Below are 25,142 nucleotides of genomic sequence, written 5' to 3' on the forward strand. Positions count from 1 at the left end.
CCTTCCTTACAACTTCAAGACAAAACTGCGCCCTCTTCGTAGATGCACTGTATGCATACACCGTACTTATTCTACGTAAACTTGAGCAAAGGCCGCTGCAAGAGGCGGCCAAGACATTGTCTGCATAGGATTGCGTCCTCTGCTATATTGACAACGCCCTGTACATAAGTGCTGCCAGTCTGGATATAAGTCGACCGAAACTGTACTTTACATTGCAATGCAAGTTGGTTATGATTGCCTTTTTATCATACAAAGGAAGCGCAATAGCGGGAGAGAAAACGTGGTTATATTTTCACCCAACTTTTTTGATACCAAGGATGTCTGTAGCATTGCTATGGAATTCAATTCGACTTGCTCCGGTTAGATAGAAGTGCTCACATTGATTTTAGAAGCAGCGATTGCGAAGGTAAACCATATGCTTTGGACGACCAGGGCAAATAGCTTCGTACTCGTTTTCACAGCTCGGGAAGTTTCTTTGATGTTTTTTTCCCAGACATAGAGTTCGCACATGATGTTGCCTGAAAAAAAAGAAAACATAGACATGAAGGGACATATAGTCAGTAAACCTGATATTGCATAATATTGAACACTGACTATTCCGCATATAGAAATAAAGGGACCTTCACATTCGCAACCATAGAAATACAATTAAGAGGCACTACGTTTCATAAGTAGGCGTAAGCTATAAATGTTGAAACAGAAACGGGCGTTGCTTCATTTCACCAGCCTGAAACTCTACTGCTGCGTCCCGAATCGGCCGGGCGCATTCTTTGATTGTTTCGCATCGAGGCAGGCCCTTTCATCAGCGTCGCCCAGACGGCGACAGTGCCGGACACCGACGAGACGGGCAAACAAGCACCCCAACTCAGGAGTGCGCATCCTAGGGTGCTTCCCCCGATGCCACCCCCTTCATCAGCGGACCGCCTACCTGGCGACTGCGGCCCGACACCGGCAAGTGACGCGAGGACAAAGGAGCTCACTTAGAAGCGACCGACCACAACCGCCACCCTTCGTTAGAAGCGGGGATTAACGCGAAGGCTATTCTCCCGACCCTGGCAAGGTGACCGTCGGAGGGCAAGACGCTAAGTCCCCGACTTTCGTGGAAGGAGTGTGAACCCCCTGTTTCCAGATTGCCTCGTCCTTTCTTCGAAGGTGCAACATCAGAGGCGGAGTTCTGCAAACAATACGACCTCTCTGATTGGCCGCACCAAGGTCATCAGATTCCCTAGTCGGGTCAACTAGGCAAGACCAATGTTTTATAAGCAGACATCTTGGGTGCAGTGCTGTGTCCTGACGTGTTCTGATATGTGCTCAGACATGTAGTAAGCTGAGACTTTCAAAGTTCTCCCCCATGGAGTGGGCTTCCATACTTGGAGTCACTGTATATATGTAGAATAAACCTTTTTTTCTATCGCTTTTACTCCCGGACGTACTCATCTATTTGGCTGAAGGATCACCGGCACAAACGCTACCCGATTCCCAACAAACTGGTGGCAGCGGTGGGATAAATCCTAACCCCGAGCCGCGACAAACTGGATGGCCGCGGTGAGATCGACCCTTCAGCCAACGCCAGTCAAGAGCATCGCGTTCGCGACCAACTGGATGACTGCAGCAAGATGCAACCTGCTGCAACCCCAGTCGCCGGCAACTGATTCACGGGTGACTAGATGACAGCGACAAGATGGAGACTGCTGCCAACGCCAATCGCCAACTGGTTCGCGAGCGGCTGGATGCACGAAGCGCATCATGACTGCACGCTACAGGGTGAGTGCCTAGCTTTGCGCTTGAGTCATCGGATCTTTTAGCCCAGACTTTCTAAAAACCGATGGAGCGTGTCCAACTGCCCATTTTGATACTGTGGTTATTGCGCGTCTCAGCAGAAAGCAGCTTTCAGCATTGATCTGAACGAGCTACTAAAGCCAGACCTTGTACCTTTGTGGGAACTACCTTAATTCTTATTAAATAAAGGCGGCCCAGGATTTACGTCTTCTTTGAATTGATTCGATGCGGTTGAGGAGAACTTGGGCACTTGGCGCAACTTCTGTGTATAGGCGTTTGGTTTCTGCTATATTTTCATGCTTCAAATTCTCTTGGGAAAAAAGGAATTTAACCACTGGTAGTTTTTTTACTTGCATTGCAAGTTCTGTGTGTTTCGAGGCAAGTATTGTGAATAGCTGAGTCAAAGCCTAAAGTAGTGACCATGGACCTCATGAGTTTGATGAGACCTAACCTGCTGCAGTTGTATGAAGAGCTCGACGTAGAAGTAGAGGATGGCAGGTCAGCCATTTTAGAATGCAACCGTGATCAGAAATACTTTGAATACTTCGGTAACACAATTCTGAAAGAACAAGGAGGAGCATGAAGAGCGAGAAAGCAGGAGTATGAACGAATTAACCAGGAACGAAACAAAATTGCGCAGGAACATAGTAGGCAGGTAAGGAAAGGGAAGATGCTTTTAATCAAGAGATTGAAACATTAAAACAGAGTCTTAAAGTGGAGCAGCAGGTCTGTAAGGCACCCGCAGAAATATCGCACATAAAGTGTGAAGAAGTTGCGCGCACGGTTCTATCGATGATAGGAAGAGAGGCTGATCCCAATGAGCCTAAATGTACGTTCATAGGTGATGCCAGATCTGTAGACCGTGGCGTAGTTGTTGAGGAATCCGTTGATGGGGCCCGGATTGAGCGCGACGAGATACTGTGCCAATGAAATACTAGAGGAGCAGCTAGGCCAGCTGTGGACGATTTGGCACAGTTATCCTGGGAGTACGTCGCGAAGGTAGCTGTTGCAGAAGTCCGAAGTGACACCGATTTATCAGACAAGAGCACCAGTGTAGAGACCAATCCGTCAGAAAAGTGCTCAAAAGCACAATGTGGGCAGGGCAGTGCAGTTGTGGACAGCTCCCAGGTATATGAGCTACGTTGCGCAAAGGAAAATAGCTGCATTGTCCATGAGTGTTTGAAGCTCTCCGCCAGTCGAGATAGCAGTCAGAGGAATGATTTACCCGCAAATCATTCAGACTGTGCGGTTGATATGGAAATAGTGACAGATGAAATAAGTGCCGGTCAGCACGAGATTCAAGCGGAAGGCTTGAAAATGAGCATTAGTAAACGTGCTAGGATGAAACGGCGTCGCAAAGTCGTGAATGCGGCAGGCCGGGCAACGCGGCCGAAGAAAGGTGCTAAATCCAGTGAGCAGCGAAGTCAAAGAGTTCGAACGGCGCGTTACTTGAAATGTTTTCAGACAGAGCGCGTCCGAACAGGCGAAGGAGGAAGCAGAGAAATAGCCGCTCGACACGAAAGTGGACAAAAGCAAGGGGGCAATTATGCTCTCCCTGCTGGGGTTTTTTTTTGAGGTGCACTAGGCATGACACAGGAGAGCGAGACGGTAAGGCGACGCGAATCGGTCACGCGCGGCAGCGAAGTCGTCGCACGGCGCCCGTAAGTCATGATGCCTGTTTGTACAGTGTCGGGGGCGGGCAGCGAGGAGAATAACCTACGTGCCCTTTGTATGCCCACGGTGACCAAACAAGCTATCAAACCGCGGCCGCCTCGAGTACGGCTTAAGGATATGGCGCCCATTGAGTATTCTGAAATAAAAGTGACGCAGGTTTTGTGGAAACATTTTGTTTGTTTCTTTAATTTTAGTTTTTGGCTAAATTTCACGAGATCTCCGAAACTAGAGATCATTTCGATTTGCACGTTTCGAGCTTTGTCTAAATTGTTTGTTTTAGAAGCTCATCAATATTCTCAAAGAGATGGTTTGCGCGCGTTTAAATTTTTGAAACTTCTTCGACGTCGCTCTTTTTTTTAACGGATGGTCTTCTTTATTTTTGTACTGTAAGATACGCGTGCAGTTTCAGGTCCAGGCTATTTGTTTGAAGCCAGTAGTGGCACGCTTGATTATCAGCTTTACTTTACGGTAGTGTTCGGAAGTTTACTTTTCAAGTAAAGTGCGTTACTTGGAGGAGCCATTGTTTAACTTTGCCTTTTACAAAGGCCAAGGTGCTTTTACGAAGGTATTTGTGCCGTTCCTTTAAGGCGTGTCTTGCACGGACACAAAGAGGCAAAGCATTGCCGCGTGGCTCGCACACGTATTTAGAAGACGGTAGAATTTTTAAGTTTCGTTTAGAGCGTGCGTGGAGGTGCTTATAAATAAGCGCAAATCTTGTAGTGTTAACGCGTAATTTACGCATTATTTTTGTTGTTTCTTTCGTGTGTGTCCATTGTGGACAGGAGAAAGGAATTTTTAGTGCGTGAGTCGCACGTATTACATGTGAATTTTGTCCGCAAAGTTAAAGCGACTGTGACAGTACATCATGATGCAAATGTGGCTCTCAGTGGCACTAGTACGTGCGATGCTAGCGGATGTAAGACTGTTCATGGCGTTTGCGCTGCGTATGATATTTCATTATCATTTATTTAGAGCATTTTCGAGTATTCTACCTTTGCTAACTGCAGCACGACGATCTAGTTTTGGTGAACTCAGAGGTTCATCAGAGCTCGCTCAGGCAGAGGTTCATCAAAGCTCGCTCGACGCAGGATGCAATGAAACTAATCAAGCATCAGATCGTGGACGGCCGTTCCAGAGACGTCAAGGCTCTGCTCGGTCTGGACCTCGAGAAGGCTTTCGACAACGTGCTCCACGCCTTTATCGTCAAGACCATCTCAGACCTAGGTCTCGGTTCCAGATTCCACAGCTACGTAAGCTCTTTTTTAACGGACAGGAAGGCCAATCTTCGCATTGGAGACTTCCGCTCCGAAGATGTGCCCCTCGGAGCACGGGGCACTCCTCAGGGCGCCGTAATCTCCCCCACACTATTTAACATCTGTATGATTGGTCTTTCCGAGAGGTTGGCATGCGTTGAGGACGTCAAGCACACCATCTACGCCGACGACATTACCATCTGGTGCGCCGGGGGATGCGAGGGCAGAGTCGAAGAAGCCATGCAGGAGGCGATCGACGTGATCGAGGAGTATCTCCGCCCCACCGGACTTCGGTGCTCCCCCGCCAAGTCGGAGCTTCTGCTTTACAGAAAAGAGAAGGGAAGAAGACCGAACGATTGGAAGCCAGTCTCCGAAAGCAACATCTGTCTTCACACTTGTGATGGAGGGGTGATACCCAGGGTCGACGTCATTCGGGTCCTGGGCATGTTTGTCGAATTCAACGGCGGGAACGGAACGGCTCTCCGCAAGATCATCGCAAAGACGGACAACGCCTTCCGCCTCGTTCGCAGAATCGCAAACAGACACAGAGGCATGAAGGAAGCCAATCTCCTCACCCTTATCAACGCCTTCGTATTATGCCACTTCACGTACACGATTTCTATGCACAACTGGCTCAGAGCGGAGCGAGACAAGCTCAATGCTCTCATCCGCAAAGTAGTCAAAAGGGCTCTCGGGCTACCCATTAGGACCCATACCGAAGATCTCCTCAAGCTGGGGGTACACAACACCGCCGAGGAGATTGCCGAAGCCCAAGAACGCGCGCAACTCGCTCGCCTGACCACCACAGCGGCAGGTAAACGCATCCTCGAAGAGCTGGGTTCCCCTCCTGTGGTATCTTCGAGGGTCAGTACCCCGATCCCTAGGTGCATTCGAGACAAGTTCGAAGTGGCCCCCGTGCCTCGAAACGTCCATCCCGTCCACAACGAGGGCAGACGCAAGGCGAGAGCAGTAGCAATTCTGAAACAGATCTATCAACAAGGCATCAGAGCACGCTTCGTCGACGCCGCGGAGTACAGCGATGGAAAGACCTTTGCCGTCGTCGTGGTCGACTCCAGCGGCAAGCTTTCCAATAGCGCTTCAATTCGCACTTCAGACCCCGAAGTCGCCGAGCAAGCCACCATCGCCCTCGCCCTGCTAGACGGTCGTGGGTCTGAGATCTACAGCGATTCCAAAACGGCAGTTAGGGCTTTTCAGAAGGGTCGCATCGCCGAGCAGGCTGCTCGTCTTCTTAGCGTCTCCAATCCGGATGCTCTCACGCATCATTCGATTCACTGGTTTCCCGCTCACGTAGGGTCAGTCGAGGGTGCTCCCCCGAACCTCAATGAGTCTGCTCACGAGGCTGCGCGCGACCTCACCGACCGCGCTTCCTCTGTAAGGAGAGCCGACACCCCTCCCCCCTACGGCCACAGGGATGCTCCCGCTACTCACAACGAGGTGACAAAATTTTTCTACATGTCCAGAAGGGTCTTTCCACCCCCTCACCCCAAATTGAATAGGGCGCAAGCTGTTTCGCTTAGACTTTTACAGACCGGCACATATCCGTGTCTGGCCGTTCTGCACGAAGTTTACCCTGACGTATATCGCGACGACGCCTGCCCATCCTGTGGGCAGACCTCCACTCTAGCACACATGCTCTGGGAGTGCGGGTCGAGATACCCCAAGTTCAGCAAGGATGAGTGGGACTCGCTTCTGCGTAGCCCCGCTCTAGACAAGCAAATCCTGGCTGTCCGGTGTGCCCGCGACCGGGCTGGTGGACTAGACCTGCCGGTCCCGACGTGGGACTAGCCGGGTGCGCGACGAGTTCGCGTCCTCGCCGGACCTGTAATAAAAGTTATTTCACTCACTCACTCGCTCAGGCGGCACAAAATTTTGGGTCCAAATTATTGGGACAAGCGAGGCCTGGTGGATTTAAATAGATTTTTCGCGCTTGCACATCATGTGGCGCTTGGTCACTGGGAATAACTCTTTCGTATCGGATATTGCGAGAATATTCCACAATCCTGATCGAATTTCAATATTGTAGGCTTCAGCGAAGGTTTAGTGATTTGATGGCTGCTTTGGTGGTATTATTTGATAAGGGCAGGTGCATTGATTTGTTCGCTAGACCCGATGGCTCTCGGTGCGAGGAAGGCGCTTTCCTGTGCCCTGTGGTTCATGTGTGTGCTTGTGTATTCCCAGGAAGAAGGCCACAACGAGGTTAATGCTGGGACCTCATGCTCGAGTGTGTCATTGGCCATCATTTCAAGAAGAAACCCCGAGCTCTCGACTGACCACCGACGCTTCGGGCAACCTGACAGCTGGTCACCCTCAGGTCGGATCTTCCGGCGGGGAGGAGTCTGTTGCGTCCCGAATCAACCGGGCGCATTCTTCGATTGTTTCCCATCGAGGCAGGCCCTTTCATCACGTCGCCCAGACGGCGACAGTACCCGACACCGACGAGACGGGCAAACAAGCGCCCCAACTCGGGAGTGCGCATCCTTTGGGTGCTTCCCCCGTTGCCCCCCCCCCCTTCATCAGAGGCCGCCTACCTGGCGACGCGGCCCGACACCGGCTGAGACGCGAGGACAAAGAAGCTCACTTAGAAGCGACCTACCGCAATCGCCACCCTTTGTTAGAAGCGTGGACTAACGCGAAGGCAATTCTCCCGACCCTGGCAAGATGACCGTCGGAGGGCAAGAAGCTAAGTCACCGACTTTCGTGGAAGGAGTGTGAACCCCCTGTTTCCAGATTGCCTCGTCCTTGCTTAGAATGTGCAACATTAGCGGCTGAGTTCTGTAAACAATACGACCCTTCTGATTGGCCGCACCAAGGTCATCAGATTGCCTACTCGGCTCAACTAGGGAAGACCAATGTTTTATAAGCAGACATATTGGGTGCAGTGGTGTGTCCTGACGTGTTCTGATATGTGCTCAGACATGTAGTGAGCCGAGTCGTTCAAAGTTTTTTGGAGTCACTGTCACTATATTTGGAGTCACTGTAAATATGTAGAATAAACCCTTTTTTCTATCGCTTTTACTCCTGGACGTACTCATCTATTTGGCTGAAGGATCACCGGCCCAAACGCTACCCGAGTTCCAACACTACCAACAATGATTTTATTTTTACATATATGAAGGCCTTTGGAGTCATATAAAATGTCTTCCCGAAAAAATACATCTTCTCTGAAAAAAATATCAGTGCGAGTGGTCTGCGAACTTCGTCGTAAGGCACAAAAGGAGTAAAGCACCTCCACCAGAACCTAATGTGAACACAGGACAAGAGAGCAGCGGGCAGCGTTCGCAGCGTGTCTCAACCAGAGCAGCTCAGGCAATCTCTAGCTTGCGCTTCCCGAATGTGTTGCACCACTGATTCCCCGCCAACAGGGCCGATGTTGTAAACATCGCTTTCTGAGTAGCGCTAACGCCCGCACTTACAGGCCCCGGATTCGGTAGACTGGCCTAATCTTTTGTAGATCGGCGTGTAGTTTCACGAAACATTAGAATTGTTTTGTGATATGTGTAAATGACGTCCTTAAAAATAATTGACAAGAAAGTTCCCTATTCTACAATAAGCCATTTTTAAAAGTGGGGCATATAAGTTCCCACTGAAAATAAACGCCCCCTAAAAAGTAGGACGCACTAAATGGTTTTTAAAAAAGTGGGACTCATTTGGCCCCCTAACGTTTGAGGTTCTCTGCAAAATAATAATTGAAACCACTTCTCTCGTTGAAAGGAAGAAGCACGACGGCTACATGGCGCGACGGATGCCATACACAAAAACACTGCGTGCATTTCTTGCCCGTTCGTCGAGTAAAACGTCATAAGAGAATTTCTGCATGCGCACGTTTCCGCTTTCTGCACACGCATTCTCGAATGCGAGTTTCGCGTACTAGCTATCGCTTCTGTATACAAAAATGGGCGCTTATTGTGAGCTAAAGGTATAAATATAAATGCAGGACTGAAGAATTGCTTATGGGGTCTCTTAGGAACTTGCTTCTTGAAAGAAAATATGGGCCAAATCTAGTAAGCATACCACTACGAAAACAATCTTTCCAAATATTGCATGCGTCTCGTCACTAAGCTACCACCCCCAAAACGACTCTCGCATGAACTGTCAGAACATTTAGATAGATATATAGAAAGCAGTGAACAAATGAGATAAATGCACCACTTTACTGCTGAGGAGTCTTCTCGTGAGCATCACGAATCGGACGGTATAGGTCCCACAGCACTATTAAGGTTGCTTAACCTGATGAGAAGGAGACCTCTGAATCTACAGTTCGGAGGTTTACGAGCTCCCTTGCTCGGCTGAGTAAACTCAAATATTGTCGCAGTGGTTGGGAGGTGCCAGAGCACACATGCATTCTACGTGGCACCCTGTTGATAATGAAGTTCAATGCGATGCTGTCCCTTCATTCGACAAATAAGTGGACATAGTGATGTGAAAAAACAACATATTTTCTTCACTTGCTTAGGCGAGTGTTGGAAAAGCATAATTTCTTTCTGTTCTTTTTTTTTAGATTGTACACACCCACCACGGACCCGAGCTCACAAAGATTAGACCCTCCCTCACTCAACATGCGTGGCTTAGCCATGTCCCGGAAAAGGGGGATTCAGGGTGTTGATCCAGTGCTGACAGTTTGGACCTTTGAGGCATCTCGGCAAAAGCAACGCACCCTTTTGGCCTCGGCATCAGGCATATTTATCACAATTTATCACGGACTGCTCCATCGACTACGCCATATCAGTTCTTGGCGCTCTTTGGCCATCTGTAAAAAACCGTATATGCTGATCATTATCATACGAATAAGTGTCATGGTTAGGCTTGAAGCTCACAAGCTTTAGTGTGTCAGCAGAATTGCCATATTATTGGTCTTGGGTTCTAAGACCACATCCTAACTAGTGCACATGAGCAAGTTTGCTTGCTTTGGAAATATGTTTAACACTTGAAATATTTATTGGGGCTTATAATGTGATGTATGAACACGCGTTTTAATGGCTCAACTGTCACGGAGCACACGAGTCAAATGTGGGAAATGCGTAAGAGTATCCTGAGACTCTATTGCCTCCCTTCATTTCTTTGCACAACAAAAGCAGTTTCATCTTTCCGCCCATCCAGGAGTTCCTAAAGCCTAAGTTCAAGAACGTTTGCTACGAAACTTACACTTTGCTCGGTAGTCAAGGAATGATCCATTGTAACTGGGACGGAAGTGCCAGCAAATAGTATACCTTTTGAGAGACGTCATAATAAATTCTGCCAGGAACCTCGAAGATGACGTCGCTGCTTGCAATGATACTAGCTTCATATCCTTGTCGAGTGCTCACGGCGAGCCACTTTGCGACTAGTAAAAGAGCACTATCAGGTAAATATGTTCTTTTTTATATTATTCCTACCCCTCCCCCCTCCATCTCAATCTTTTGACGCCAAATTTACGTAACTTCGAATCCAAGCGTTGGTGGAGACCGGCAATGTTCTATTGCGCGTAGAATGTTTGGGCGGCAAAACGAAGTTGTTTTTTTACAGCAATTTGGGCATCTAGCAATTTGGCACGATCCCTTTATAGACAGAAAACGTTTCCAATTCATCTCGTACTGGGCGGAATCAAACCAAGGTCACAAGCATTCCTCTGTTAAAGCAGCCCGACGCTGTATTGAGCTGCGCCACGGATGCACATGGTTCATCCGGCTCTTCAATGAAACCTCTCCCACGCCGACGCTTTAGCGTGCTGCGCCACGAATGCTCTCGGCATATGACGCTCTTGAATGAACCTCTTTCACGCTTTCACACCGACTTGTGTCACTGGTTATGTACCACAATGTATGCAGACAGCGAGGAATTAATTAGTAGAGTTCACACGCGCCGGCACGCTATGCATCTCGGAGGCAACACGTGCTGCTCCCAACCACCCCGCATAGGTTGCGCAGCTCGCCCAAAGGGACAATCAGATAACCAGGAGTCAACATAAAGAAAGTGATTGAAATAGAGAAAGTGAATTGGACGCAAAAAATGGAAACAACAAGGACCAAGGAGATTTACTGTAATGATAATAAATTAGAAGGGAAAATCTTTACAATAATACAAAGAGCAGTGCCTTGCTATTTGAGTCTCGAGCCGTTGCCCAAAGACCAAAAAATACCGGAGCAAATATTTGGAACTAGATGAGGCATGTGTAGGCTGCAGCAAATATCCTGCGACCACTCAGCACATCCTAATGGAATGCGAATGGATTCACCCAGCGAGAACCGTAGGTAACGTACACCTTCCACAAGCGCTTGGGTTTGAATTGGACAAAACCGTCAACCGGTCAGCAGTCGAAATAAGCAAGAGACGTTTAGAGCATTGGTGGGAAAAGAAGCAGGAAAGATATTGATACGACCTGGTCTCTTACAGTCATAGGTAACGGTACAAGGTAGATTTTGAGAGAGAAAAAAGATTAATGAGATGCACACAAAAATGCTAGATAAAAACATGTATAGCACACCTGATTAAATCAAGCAGGCTAGGTGACTCACTACCCCGTCTCAGAGGGGATGCCATTAAACCATCATCGATGGGCGAAAGAGGAATCCGGATGCACTCCACACCTTATACATGCCGGGTTTCTCGGCGTCCGCGAAATTGACGCTCCATGAATATCGCGCACCCAATGTGGGTTTCGGGGTGGCGCCGCTACTAGATGGCGCTGCGTGTCGATAGCGCAGCTCGATAGAGCAGTCCAGATGCCGCACACTGCTCATGCGCACGAACGTGCCACCGGTGCAGTCAGGAAGCCGCATATAGGACTGCGCACCGACTTCACTGCGGCACTTCTAGAAGCCGCAGGGTGTCCAGAGGAAAGCGCGAGAAAGGAGTCCGGCTGGAGTACACGCCTCAGACATGACGCATTTCGGCGGTGGTAATATGTTGCGGCTCTACATAGCTTCAATGCTAATCGCAGTACCGTTGACAGTCATCGGGAGATGGATTCTGCCAGAACTTTTTTTTTCACAGCGCAATATATCACTCTCCTCGTTTTAGGGACGCTCCTTTCGCTTTTTTAAAGCCAAATAGAATTTCGTGCCATGACAGACTGTTATTATCCAACTGGATGACGAGAGTTGAGGAGCACGCAGAAGTAGAGACCGCTTCGGTGAGGCCGAGTGAACGAAGCGAAAGTAGTTAAAAGGGATAAAGAAGTTGCACCGGCGTTTTAAATGTCACGCCAGCGCCACAAAGGCGAGACACCAGTGAGGAGAGTGGTGGAAGCATCTACGTTTCGTTCGTTTACTCTTTTTAGCTCGCGGTTGGTATATGGTAAATGCAGATCCCAGTCGTGGTGGTCGACCGCAGCCTACTTCGAAAGCATGTCGGTGGTGATTCGGTCGAGGCGCTCTGTGAGGCCGTTGGTCTTTGGGTTGTATGACGTGCTGAATTTGTGCTTTGTCGAACAGGACCGTGGTTAAAAGCTGTCGCCGCTGAAAGATAAACAAGTACACGTGTCAATATCTTCGACGACTGCAGAGAGAAAGCTACGGCCCTGGTCAGTTGGTAATTTGCGCGGGGCAAAGTGCATTAAAATGACGTAGTAGATGACAAAATGTCGCAGTTTCACCCGAAAGGCGAAGCATCAATTGCGAGGGCAAATTAGTAGAGAGCAGTACGGAGTAAGGATATTAGTTGTATCAGCTGTATAATCTTGGACATGCAGCAGCACCAGCAACGCGGAGAACTGTTGTCGACGCCCCCGGCGTTTTGACCGCGTTCGCTCCGAACGCGCGCGGCGTTGATGACTGTTGCCGGTGCCTCTGGGGGCGGCTGGGAGGTTTTCGACGAGACCAAACGGGACACTAGTCGAGCATTGTCGGCAGTCTTTACCACCTTCTCGCCTTGCAACGTTTTTATATAAATACGTATTTGGTGCCTCCGCTTCCTCCCTCCCGTCCCCCCACGGCCTTTGGCGGGACGGAAGAAGTCGCGTTTGATCTCCATATATGGTGATTGTAAAGGAGGAAAGAGGCGATTAATTCTGCAGCCCTTCAGGGAGCACGCAGCAGAACGCGCGTTTGCTCTTCGCCGTGCGTTCGCTCCCCTTGAAAGAGAGCGTCCCTCGAGCGCTTTCACTCGCACATACAGCATACGGCGCGCGCCGATGATTTCATCACCGTTTGACGTCATACGGAACCTCACAGCGACTCCAACGGCAGAAATCCGCTTTGAGTGTCCATATATTTGCTATCACAATAAAAGTCAGCGACGTCTGCCGTGCAACTTGTCGGAAGGGCTCTTGTGACGGCGTACGGCGTAGCATAATCGGTAGCAACGGCTTCCCATTTATTTCCGGAGCCTGAGAGAGAAAACGCTCCACGAAGGTCTAGACCAACTCGGAAAAAGGGTTCCGGCAGGATGTCGATTGGCTGGAGGCGTCCAGCTGGAAGCGTGGAGGGCTTCTCCTGGCGGTTCACAATTGGCAACACAACACCACACAGAGCGGGCGAGACACGGCCAGAACAAGCGACGGTGTACACGGTCGTATGTGAGCGAGACGTCCAAGTGCCCAATCAAGGGAGCGTCGTGAAGTTGGCGGAGGACAGTCGAACGAAGGTGCGATGGGATCACGATGATGGGATCCGGTCATCAAGGCCGTGGGGATCAAAATTACCGCGGTACAATGTCCCCTTATTTAGCTGAAATATCGGGACAGAGGCGTCACAAGGCGTTGACTCCAGCCGGTCGATGAGGACACGTAATAAAGGACCATGGCGTTGCTCGTCGCAATTTGGAGGAACTGTAACACAAAGAAAAGGGAAGTGATGAAGTCCGAATCTGCCAGTTCTTCCACGGTTTAGCGGGACAAACAGTCTACCCTCTGGTGCAAGCGTCCCGTCTTATATACCACGGAGAAGGCATATTCTTGCAGGCGTAAAGGCCAGCGAGCGAGTCGTCCCGTGGTGTCCTTGAGCGAGGATAGCCAGCAGAGAGCGTGGTGATCAGTGATGACACAGAATGGGCGTCCGTAGAAGTATGGACGAAACTTTCCGACTGCCCAGACAGGAGCGAGGCACTCGCGCTCTGTGATTGAATAATTGCGCTCGGCGGGTGATAGAAGTCGGCTGGCATAGGCTGTTCCGCGATCATGTCCACGCTGGCGTTTTACTAACACTGCTTTTTTGCCGTGACCACTAGCATAGGAGCAGTGTTATCCGTTCGAACTTCCATTGAGGCAGATGGGTCAAAGTGGGCCAGGATTGGAGGTGTGGTAAGGAGAGTAGTGTGATGAGAAAAAGATGCGGCGTGATCACGACCCCAAGACAACGGAACGTCTTTCTTCAAGAGGTCAGTAAGGGGAAGTGCAATGGTCGCAAAATACTTTAGAAAGCGCCGCGAACATGGAGAAAGGAAACCCCAAGAGAGGCCATGGCCAGCACGAACGTATTGGAGAAGGTGTGGCGGAAGTCACGTGCTGTTTTTCGCAAAGGAGCACTGGGACGGGTACCCCAAATGGCAACGTTGCCATGGAAACCACGCTCCTGAAGCTTTCGCTGATGCTCTCAGTCTCTGAAAAGTGAGGTAAGATTTTTCCGTCCGTGTCTTGGCTGCAGCATCTTTTGTTCACAAGAAAATCTGACTTCTGAGTGTGGTGTGTAAGCTTGAAAGTTTTGTTTTGGGTCTGTGAGTGTGAGTGTCGACCAGCAACAGATACACTCAAGCAATCACGGCGCGGGTCTTCGTTGTCTTCTTCACGCACCACGGAAAAACACACGAGCGCGTCTGCTTCACTAAAACTGCTACAGAAGTTTTGTAGGCTTTGTTTTGACGCGCGTCAGGAGCACACACTTCCGGCGGCTCGTAACAATGCAAGTCCAAAGTTCGCGCCCATCTGCTCCGGTGAGCTGCAGAACCCTTGATTGGAGGCGCAAAGAGAGGTGGCACACAAACATGGCTGCACTTCCGGCTTCAAAAAAGTGACGTCAGGGCCTCTCCTGTTCTGTTTCCTTCCTCCATGGCCGGGAATATGAGCACAGGCCTACGAAACTACGAATGTTTTTGATGGCCACATAGAGCTCACTATATTACCTAGAGGGAGAACTGACGCTGCTGCGCTGTGGTATCCATGGGAATGCCGGTATATTGTGACTTCGGATTGGCATCGTTGTTGGAAAGCCAGAACGCCTCGAAGACGCGCCTGGCTAGCATCGTTCTGTATGTCACAATGATTCATTTCCTGCTAAAACAGCACGTAAAAACTGCTTTAGCTTTATTATTACACAAAAACATGTTTTGTTTAATTTTGAGGACTTAACTATTGGATGCACAATTATAAGAAACGTAAAAAGTATCAGCTGGCCGCCTATAGGTGGAGAGCAGACGACAAGATCATCGCTGGCTTTGGAACAACTTGTCGTCTGTTATTGCTTTTCTTCGCTTGAACCTGCATTGTAGGTGAATAAACTTTATTGAGAGATGTAATATGGGTGAATGAAAGCCCTTTATGTCGATCTTACTTTAAAAACGCATTATTTGTGTAGCCATATCCACGCTTTAGACGAAGCCTCGTTCAACACTAGCCAACACAAGCCTCGCAGACACATATCCCGTCATTCCCATGAGGGCACGGCGCCCTTTAAGAAACTCGCATAGACGGTGGCGCCAGTTTACCTTTTAGGTGTTATAGTGAGAAACTCTATGGTAGGCCGGGACAGGAAAGTTCGTAGCAGCGGTAATTTTACCTGCATCTGGTCGCACGCATCTTGCATCCACGAGGCGCGCGACCTGATCCGGACTAAATGCGCGGTATTTCTCTTGTTATGGCTGACAACACAAAAATGAGTGAGGCGTTTACAAGATGTTGCCTTGCCTCCGTTGGGATGGTTTTCCTGTTCTCTCGCCGTGTTTTGTGGTGTCATTTACTGACAAAATTGATATAACTTTTACTCACATAAGTTGTCCGAGAAGGTGATCACAGCGCATTTTTCATCTTTGTTCCAGTACATAAACTGATAGTCTCTTGGCCTTTCATCTGAAAGCAATGATGGACAACATCAATAGAGGCAGCCTTTATAAACAACTGGGATGAGATAGAAATTACAGTCCACAGTGAATGAAAGTCTACAAATTGATATGTAATTGAAAAAAGATTATGACAATACCACGCACTGTCAGCGTCAAAGTTACTCGAAGCGCTTAGCAGGCAGCTGGATGCGAGGCATCCTTTGGGATAACGAAAAGCGTTACCAAGCGATTCATTGTGCATGTGAAGGCGAAAAGTTGTACGTGGTACGCGAGCGTGTTTGTGAAAAGACCACCAAGACGAGATAGATGGAGAGGACGATCGTATAACCCTGACGCTCTGTCTTTTACTCAAACCGTTAGACGCTGTTAACAACGTGCGGATTGTGAGATTCTCGTCGGTACTAGATGGACGTAATAGAGGGAAACCTGGATTGTCAAATCATCTACGACTAAGCGGTATACAATCGTAGCTACCCATGTATACGTCATGTTGTTTATGGTAAAATAACGATGGCATTTGTAATCTCAACGAACAAACTTCAAAATATGATCGACCTGGGCCCACTAGAAAGCGGTACAATGTCGCACAGCTTCTACGTAGCATTAGTTGCTACGGTGAAAGAATTACCGAATGTGGGCTCGTTCAACAATAGCCAACACAAGGCTGTGCGAAGCAACACAAGGCAACCTAAGGCTGTGCGAAGCAACACAGATTATCAAAGTACTAGCTGGCACGAGTGACGAATTACGCGCAGTGGTGGCTTGGTGGCTTTGGTGTTGCGCTTCTTCTAAGCCCGAGGTTGCGGAATGAAATCCCTGCCGCGGCGGCCGCATTTCGATGTTTCCGAACGACCGAGAACCATGGATTGTGTGCACGTTAAAGAACCCCAGGAGGTCAAAATTATTCCGGAGTCCCCCACTATGGCGTGCCTCATAATAATATCGTAGTTTTGGGACGTAAAATTCATGAAACAACTTTTTTAGTGACGAATGCAAGAAGCAGGTATGCGTTAAAACTCTCAAAACCTAGAATGTTTTAGCACGAGAGAATTTTGAACGTGATTGAGGCATAATAGTTAGACTACCAGAATACTGTTCTGGAAGAAACCAATTCGGTACCACCCTCAATGACGCATTTGTTAAAGTGAAAGTTTATGTGCTCACTTTCCTGCATTTAGCGTGGGTAATTGGTTTCTTGCAGGATATATTTGTGAATATGTATGCAAAGCTTATATGCGATCCAAGTGTAGGTACCGGCAGACGGGGTCATATAAAGCCTCTATGCTGGCTGCCAAACTTTCTCGAGGAAGAGCACCTTTTTCAGACCAGACATGATCATCAACGCGTGAAATATTCGCTGCGCTTGTCTTTTTATGGTAGCCAAACTTAGTGCGGGGGTCTTTAGGTAGTCATTTGTCTACAATACAATCATTACTTATAAAATACTTCTGACAATAATTACTTCTCCGAATTACTCTTTACAATAATTACTATCATAGACTTTACGCCATATGTTTATATTAGAAAGTTGACGGAAATCTTCATAACAGCCGCGACAACAACAACAATACTAACGGCCGAAAACACACTGGCATCCCGCCCAAACACAACGAGCATGCCCATCTCGTCGCGAGGCAACTTACCCGCCGCGACGCGATCACCCAGATGGCAGCCGCCGTTGTTGTGCGGGACCCCAGCGGAGGAATTACCAACACAACCCAAATCGCGGCGGACGGAGCTGGGTGCCACGGGGACGCCGACCGCGATATCGAGGAGTTTCCGGCCTCGTACCGAGAGTTTCTTGCACACTACAGGAAAGAACGTATGACATATCCACAACCCCAAGGGCGGCTGGACAGGTCCCAGGCAGTCGACCTGAGGCGGTTGCAGACGGGCACCTTCACCAACCCCTACCACCTGCACCACCTGTGGCCCGCGCTGCACCCGTCGCCCGGCTGCCCGTGGTGCGAGCACGAACGGGCTGATATGACCCATATACTTTGGGAATGTCAACGCCCTGAAGAAGAAAGACCAAGGGGAAGGGGGAAGATAACAGCAGGACCCTCTGAAGCGGGGCGCCTCGCTGAGAGATGGCAAGCCGCCCTCCTCAGCGAGGCACCCGAGGACCAGGAGTGGGCCGTCCAGCGGGCCAAGGCCATTACCGAGAATCTCGAAAGATTTTTCTGCGGCGATGGACCCTTGGCAGCCTAGCCCCGGGCACCAACAGCCATAACCGCTGGACAAATAAAGTTTATTCCTATCCTATCCTTCATAAAAGTCTAGTTCCATGTTTCAACCTTTCATAACGGTTATGCAAAGCAAAATAACTGATTTGAAATGCTTTGTTGAATTGGCCTGATTGCGGGTAACCATGTAGCCCTCCTTTGACGTAGCAAGGTGGCGTAAAAAGAAGCAGGGCTCCAGTGGCGATAAAGCGATCCGACTCGCAACTGATGCTGCAGTGAGTGCGCATCCAATAGTGCAGTTTCCCACAGCTCCAATGTGAATAAATTATTGGGAAGAGGGAATGAGACAGCAGCTTCGTTTTATACCGCCCTGCTACGACAAATGAGCGTTGCTCCGCAGGCTGTGCTTCTCAGAGCTGCGTGAGTAATCAGCTAAGGTCAACAAATAAATTGAGACGAATTATTTTGGCTTACGTCGTCGTTTCGAAATTTTCAAACGCGGAACTAGAATCTTATGACGATTTTCCTCAACTTTTCAATACAAAACTGAACAAGTAACACAGCGCGAAATAAAAGTCAGACACAAGAAAGGGAGAAACAAAGACAAGCGCTTGTCTTTGTTTCTCCCTTTCTTGTGTCTGTCTTTTATATCGTGCTGTGTTACTTGTTCAGTTATGCCAAACCAACTAGACCAACAATTAACTATTCTAGAATACATTTTCAATACAAAATTGTAGCAAAAAGTTTAATTTTATTTAGTGACATGATTGCTTTGGTTTTTCTTGCAAATGATCTCCACCTTGGCGAATAATTGATCTATACAGATGTTGCTTGATTAGCTTTCATGGGAATGAAAAAAGTGTTCGATGTAAAATAATAACACACTGAATATACACGTCATCTGCCAAAGAAGCATAAATTTAGGACTTGCACGCTTTTATTATAACAATATGCAACGTTGAAATAGAGGTAATAGAGGACTGAGTGACGTTATTTTATGTGGCAACTGAGAAAGGGAAAAAAATCGCGCTCTTGTTATTTTATTGCGGAGGATATTTGACTCAAATATTTATATTGCCACGGAAGCACTCGTGAAGTACGTGCCAAGCATGATTTGGTGTTTTCATCGCACGGTAGTTTTAATAATATTTCTTGCCGTCAACGGCGCGGGGGCATATCCACAACCCCACGGGGGGCTGGACAGGTCTCAGGCAGTCGACCTGAGGCGGTTGCAGACGGGCACTTTCGCCAACCCCTACCACCTGCACCCTGTGGCCCGCGCTGCACCCGTCGCCCGGCTGCCCGTCGTGCGAGCACGAACGGGTTCGTTTAGCACTGTGGTGAGCTGAAATAACTATCTAATGAAGTAAGTTTGATAAAATGTGATTTAAATGGCCCTCAAGACATAACTTCTAGCAGCGGAAACTGCACGCAGACTAACTGAAAACAGGAGGCTCAAAGTAAGGAGCAAAGTAAAAACGTTTATGTATATATAAGCGACCCAATTTGAACCTGTCTAGCAGCTTCGTACCCATATCCTATTGCTACAGGTTATATATATATATATATATCGGTACGTGCAGGTACGTGCAAATGTTTCACTTAAATGTGCAATAATGAAAGCATTTGATGGCTCACCTCACGGAAAGAATGGATCAGCTTAGACGGCCTTTTCCATTTGTGCAGAGGCATTAATGTTGCAAAGACAATTATTTTGTCTAACGCAGTAAAGGTATGCAAAGCGTTATTGAGATTTTGGTTTGACAAACGTCTGTGACGAAAAGTGGTCTCAAGCCCATAGGATACATTCACTGATTATGGCCTTTGAAAGGTTTCCAATCATGTAATTGATTAACATTCTTACTGTCCAAAACAACGCACCTATTATGTAAAAGAAAATTGGCTACCTTTGTCTCTGGTGATGTTCAGCAGAGGAGGGTCATCCGTCCCATTTCCTCTTCTTTGTCTGATGTTGAGTACGATTCGCTCTCTTGAATAACAGAAAAAAAGAAGTGCTGTATATTAGAACAGCCGTTGCAGCAAAAAAACATTTTCTTTGCGGCGCATTTTACAAGATCGTAGAAAAAATTGCATTTATATATATATAATATATAAAGTCGCAGTTATGCTCGAAAGGCGAAGCATCGATCGCGATAATAAATTATCAGAGAGGTATACGAAGTAAGTATAATAGTTTTATCGGCCGTATACACTTGCAAACATTCGCTTACTAACTAAACTAACAAGCACCTAGTCACGCGCGCACAACTAAGCATGAACATAGCTCACTCGATGACCGCGGAAACTCGCTGTCAAATCGTACGAGTGAGAAAGCGCGGCATTAGGAGCTAGCGAATTGACCTTCGTGCTGCCTCTCGCTTCAACGCCAACTAAACGTTGAAAGCAATGCACATACGTAGCTTCCAGCACTTTGTCAACATCGCTTTAAAGATGAGGCCTGCGTGGCCGCGCACTTTGTCCACATCGCAGATCGCTTTCATCATAGGGCGCCCGCATGGCCACGCAGTATGCTAGCAGCCACACTAATATAATGCCCTCCCTCCACTTCCTCGTTGACTTGCGCGCCAAGGAAGACGGCGCACTTCCTCCCCGCTTTCCTACTTACGCGCGCTCGTGCCGTGGCGTCGCAGCCAATGAAAATTTAGGTGCTGTTTTGCTGCTGCAGACGCGGGACGCCAGCTTTTTTGATAAATGAGCAACTTGATGCTTTCGCATCAAAAGCAGTAAGATATATTTTATTTACCAAACATAAGATTAGTGGAAAAAACTAGTTTACTGGGGAGATCGTCATGCGTGCGTGGTATTATTTGGAGCTGCTAATCTCTTAAAATACGGCAGTCTTAGTTGCAACAATAGGGTATAGGCTTCACAAGTAATGCTTACAAAGAATGCTACGCAGTATTAGACAATTCCCTATATAGTGTGGAGTTTCTACCCTAATTTTATTTAACTACTATTGGCAAGTAGCGCGCGTTCGATAACCAGTCCGAACTCGACGCACTGCGCTACTGTGCTTGGTATAAAACATTGTCCGCGCTGTGTGCCGGCGCGTAGTTACGTGGAATTTTTTTACAGCGTAAGCTGTTATGGGCTCATTCCAATAGCCGTTTCTGTTGGGGATGGTGTCCGCCGCCGCCGCGTCCACCACCGATCACCGTAACCGCTATCGCCGGAAATGTAAAAAAGATATCCGGCCCCGCCGGGATCGAACGGAGGCCCACTGCGCGGGAGTTGGATATTTTACCACTGAGACACTCAAGTGCTTGCTATCAGGCAGCGGAAAAAAAATCCATAAATGCGCCCTAGATCGGCGCGCAGGCGCAGACGACGAGATGCGGTTCAGACCAAGCTCGCAATTAACGCGATCCCGAGCCTCCACCAGTACGGTGGTGCCATGTAGTTAAGGCGCCTGCAAACGCAGCGTGCCCGACACGTAAGTTGCATATAGCAGTTGCATGCTGCATGTAACTGGACCTGGTTAACTCAAGCAGGCTACGCCACTATTTGTCACCAGCTCGTTTTTAGGATTCCAATAAACAATGATCATCATCATTGTCATCATCAACAACAACAACAGCAACAACGTACCGTGCCACAGGTAAAGGGATGTGAGATGTGCACCACGTATTCGGGATACCTCTTTACTACACGTTATGGCGTCTCCTAGCAAGGTACGAACCGCTGCAGAAGCGAATAGTAGAGCTACGTGCGCGGCTACAACCAAGCATCATCGGGCTCAGCAGACTGCTGTGCAGAGAGCATTACAAGCTGCAGCTCGCCACCGACGCCGGGCGGACAGTTCAGATCGTTCTCGTAAAAACTTGGCGAATAGACTTTGCCGCGAACACCCTGTTGTGCGTGGTGCGGAAATTGGAGCTACTCTTGAGCCGCTCCGCCAGCTTACGCTATGACTCTGCTGCGTGTGCCGCGCATGCCTGTGACTTTGTTTATTATTATTATGCTGAAAGGCTCATGGGTCAGGAAATTCAATGTCCAGCATTATCGAAAAATTGACCGTCCAGCGTTATGGCACCAAAATTCAATAACAACAAAATTGATGGGTGTCGAACCGACGACCTTTGCTTTATTTATGGCGAAGTTATTTAGCAACAGTTATTTATGCTAGAGTTATTCACGGCAATCGAACACATGACCGTTGGCGTACGTTGACCCATGTCGCCATACGCCGCCGTGTTACAAACATTTCACGCGGAATTCCTTTGGGTCTGCTTACTCGATATGCTATAGGCTGTGGTTCGCAAACGATACATGAAATACCCGTGCAACAGTGCCATTATATCTAGGTATGTTTGTGTTTAACCGTTTTCCCTCCTGCCTGGGTCCCTCGGAAGTCAGAGGTGGAATGGATAACCCATAGGGTGGCTGTGCAGAAGTTACAAGGTTTGAAACCACCCATCAGACCAACTTGTGTCCCTGAGTAGTGGCAATGAACACATACGTGTCGCTTTAAAAAATAAAGGCTTTAAAGCTTGATATGGGTACTTACTAGATTCAGATTCCAGTGGCGGCCTCTCCGGACCCAGAGATTCTTAGCACCCTCTACCACGTCGCAGGTATGACTGCCGCCTTGGTAAGGTGCTCCGCAGCCGCTGGGGACTGAGGGCCATGGGTTAATTGTTGGAGTCGTGAGGGAGGTAGTGGCCGAATACTGCGCCAGTAAGGCCAATTCCTGTTCGTGTGGGGGAATGACTCTTTTGAAGCTTAGTGGACATTCATAATTTGGTTGCACCCGGACTAGGATAGCCCCACCAGCTCTCGGCAATATGTATATTTTTGCCTGTGTCAGGCGCCACTCCATGCCTGAAAATGTAGCGGACCAGCGGAGAATTCGAACTTACGACCTACATATTGGAAGCCGGCTTTTCTACCTCTGCTCCACGCCACCACCTGGAATCTGAACCTGGCTACGTTCAATACATGCACCCTAACGAGTGAAGCTAGCTTAGCAGGGCTATATTTGAAGAATTATCAGCTATGGCCTGGGGTATTATTGGCCTTAGTGAGGTCAGAACAACTGGTGAGGCTTTTACAGTGCTGACTAACGGCCACGTCCTCTGCTACAGAGGTCTTCCAGATAAGAAAGAATTCGGAGTAGGATTTCTAGTCCTTAAGAACATAGCGGGCAACATTGATGCATTCTACAGCATTAATGCGATGGTAGAAGTCATCCTAATAACGCTGAATAGTAGATATAGAATGAAGTCGTTATAAACTACTACTGCATAAAAAAGAGCCTTGCGTGCTATTGAGGGCTATTACGATGCACCACAAAATTTACGTACACAACCCTTGTTTGCTGAACATCGCATACTATAATCTGACCAAGTGCATTATCTACGGCTGTTGCAATACATTCATCGAAACCGTTTGTACTCTGTTACTGGCAGAATTATAAATTACAACCTTCGTGAGTCTAACTACGAGTTCCGCGAACGCGCACGAACTATGGTAGACAAAACCTAGGTTTTCAAGTACCCAAAGCCCTGAACAAATTTCCCTTTACTGATGATTTCTTTTTATCTGATGAGGTGTTCGAAAAAACGCGAAACGACGTTTGATTGAAGGTAAAATTAAAATGTCAAAAAATGTAATCCACCGTTTGTTTGTATACATGTCTTTCTCTATCTTTGTTGTGGACAAGTACTGTAGTCGCATCCTTCGTGTCTTAATTCACCAGTCACGTATGCATTGTATTTGTACGTGTATGACTTTGTATGCCTGAGTATTACCTTGCACATGTCGTTTTCCTTAGTTAAGATTCACTGTGCGCATTGTAGCGTTGTTTTCGACAGATTTGTAGGACCTCCTATGTACATTTTTTATTACTGCCAAATGTATGGGTACCGGGGCCTCGTCAGGCCTTACCGCCTTTTGTCCCGGTCACCTCTTTTTCATGAAAAGAACAATAAATTTCACTTCACTTCACAAGGTAGTACAAGCCTGTGCCTTAACCTCCAGTTACGATGATGAAGAAATAGAACAGTTTTATGACGATATTGAATTAGCGATGAAAGGTGCAAACTCAGTATACTCTAGTCATGGGCGACTTCAATGCAAAAGTTGGGAAAATGCAGGCTGGTGAGCAAGCAATTGGCAACTACGGCATCGAATGTAGAAACGCTAGAGGAGAGATGTTGGTAGAATTCGCGGAAAGGAATAAGCTCCGAATAGTAAATAACTTCTTCAGGAAGCGCAGCTACAGGAAGTGTACCTCGAAAAGCCCTAATGAAGAAACAAGGAATGAAATAGATTTCACATTCTCTGCCGATCCCAGCATAGTGCAAGATGTAGAACTGTTAGGTAGCGTAAAATGCAGGGACCGTAGGTTATTCAGGTATAGGATTGCTCTCAATTTGAAAAGAGAAAGAGTAAAATTAGTCAGGAAAACACAGTCCAACTTAGACACAGTAAGGGCAAAAGCAGACCAATTCAGGGTGATGCTCGCAAGCAAATGTGCAGCTTTAGAACAGGACGACGAAGTCAACATACTAGAGGTAATGAATGAAACCGTAACTGGGATCTCAGAAGCAGCAATTTAAGTTGGAGGTAAGGCACCAAGGCAACCAGGAGGTAAGCTCTCCCAAGTGTAGTGAAGAAGAGGAAGAAGTGCTCTTGCGTCTGTCGCTGTGCGCGCCATCAGCGTTCGTGGACTGCCTCGATTGCGTGAGACATCATTGCCTAATAAATCACCATATCACATTTGGTGGAAAGTGCTGCAATCCCCAACCTCACCCTGGAATTTCGCAGCCGAACGTTGCCGACTGCTTCCGCCGCTACCATGCTCGAGCCTACTGATAATCCGCCAGCAGCTTCCGCCGCTCCCATCATTTGCGTCGCCGTCCTGCGGCAGCGGGACCCTCCTTTTCTTTAGCGGAGCCGGTGAGACTGACGCTGAAGATTGGCTGTCTACCTATGAGAGCGTCAGTGATCACAAGTGCGATGACCCGACGAAATTACGTTCCGTCATCTTCTATCTTGCTGACATTGCGAGCCTCTGGTTCCACAATCATGAGCGGGAACTCCAAACCTGGTCCGCTTTTAAGACAGCATTCACAGACGTCTTCGGCCGCCCAGCCTTACAAAATCTCCGTGCTGAACAGCATCTACGCCAGCGCGCTCAACAGTCCGGCGAGACGTACACGTACAAGTAACAAAGGACCTAATAAAGAAACGGAAAAATAGGAAAGTGTCAGACACGAGAGATGAGATAGAATTCGCT

At 48.1% G+C, this 25,142-nt stretch overlaps 1 protein-coding gene across 2 annotated transcripts in view; it reads right to left on the minus strand.

The window, feature by feature from the left end:
* Nucleotides 1-264: 264 nt before the first annotated feature.
* The window catches only part of LOC119458348 (uncharacterized), a 31,773-nt gene continuing 6,895 nt past the window's right edge, over nt 265-25,142 (minus strand). Inside the window, exons 3-5 of one of the 2 annotated variants that reach the window (XM_037720180.2) lie at nt 19,789-19,871; nt 15,622-15,702; nt 265-518 (exon numbers count right to left, since the gene is read on the minus strand). In XM_037720180.2, the coding sequence (XP_037576108.1) occupies nt 361-518; nt 15,622-15,702; nt 19,789-19,871 (322 nt within the window). In that variant the 3' untranslated portion in view covers nt 265-360. Of the gene's footprint in view, nt 519-9,886; nt 10,040-15,621; nt 15,703-19,788; nt 19,872-25,142 lie in introns of those variants that run through there. The other variant, XM_049671111.1, reaches the window with a different exon arrangement.

This window comes from Dermacentor silvarum, chromosome 7, assembly GCF_013339745.2.
Source record: "Dermacentor silvarum isolate Dsil-2018 chromosome 7, BIME_Dsil_1.4, whole genome shotgun sequence".
In the NCBI taxonomy this organism is placed as follows: domain Eukaryota; kingdom Metazoa; phylum Arthropoda; class Arachnida; order Ixodida; family Ixodidae; genus Dermacentor; species Dermacentor silvarum.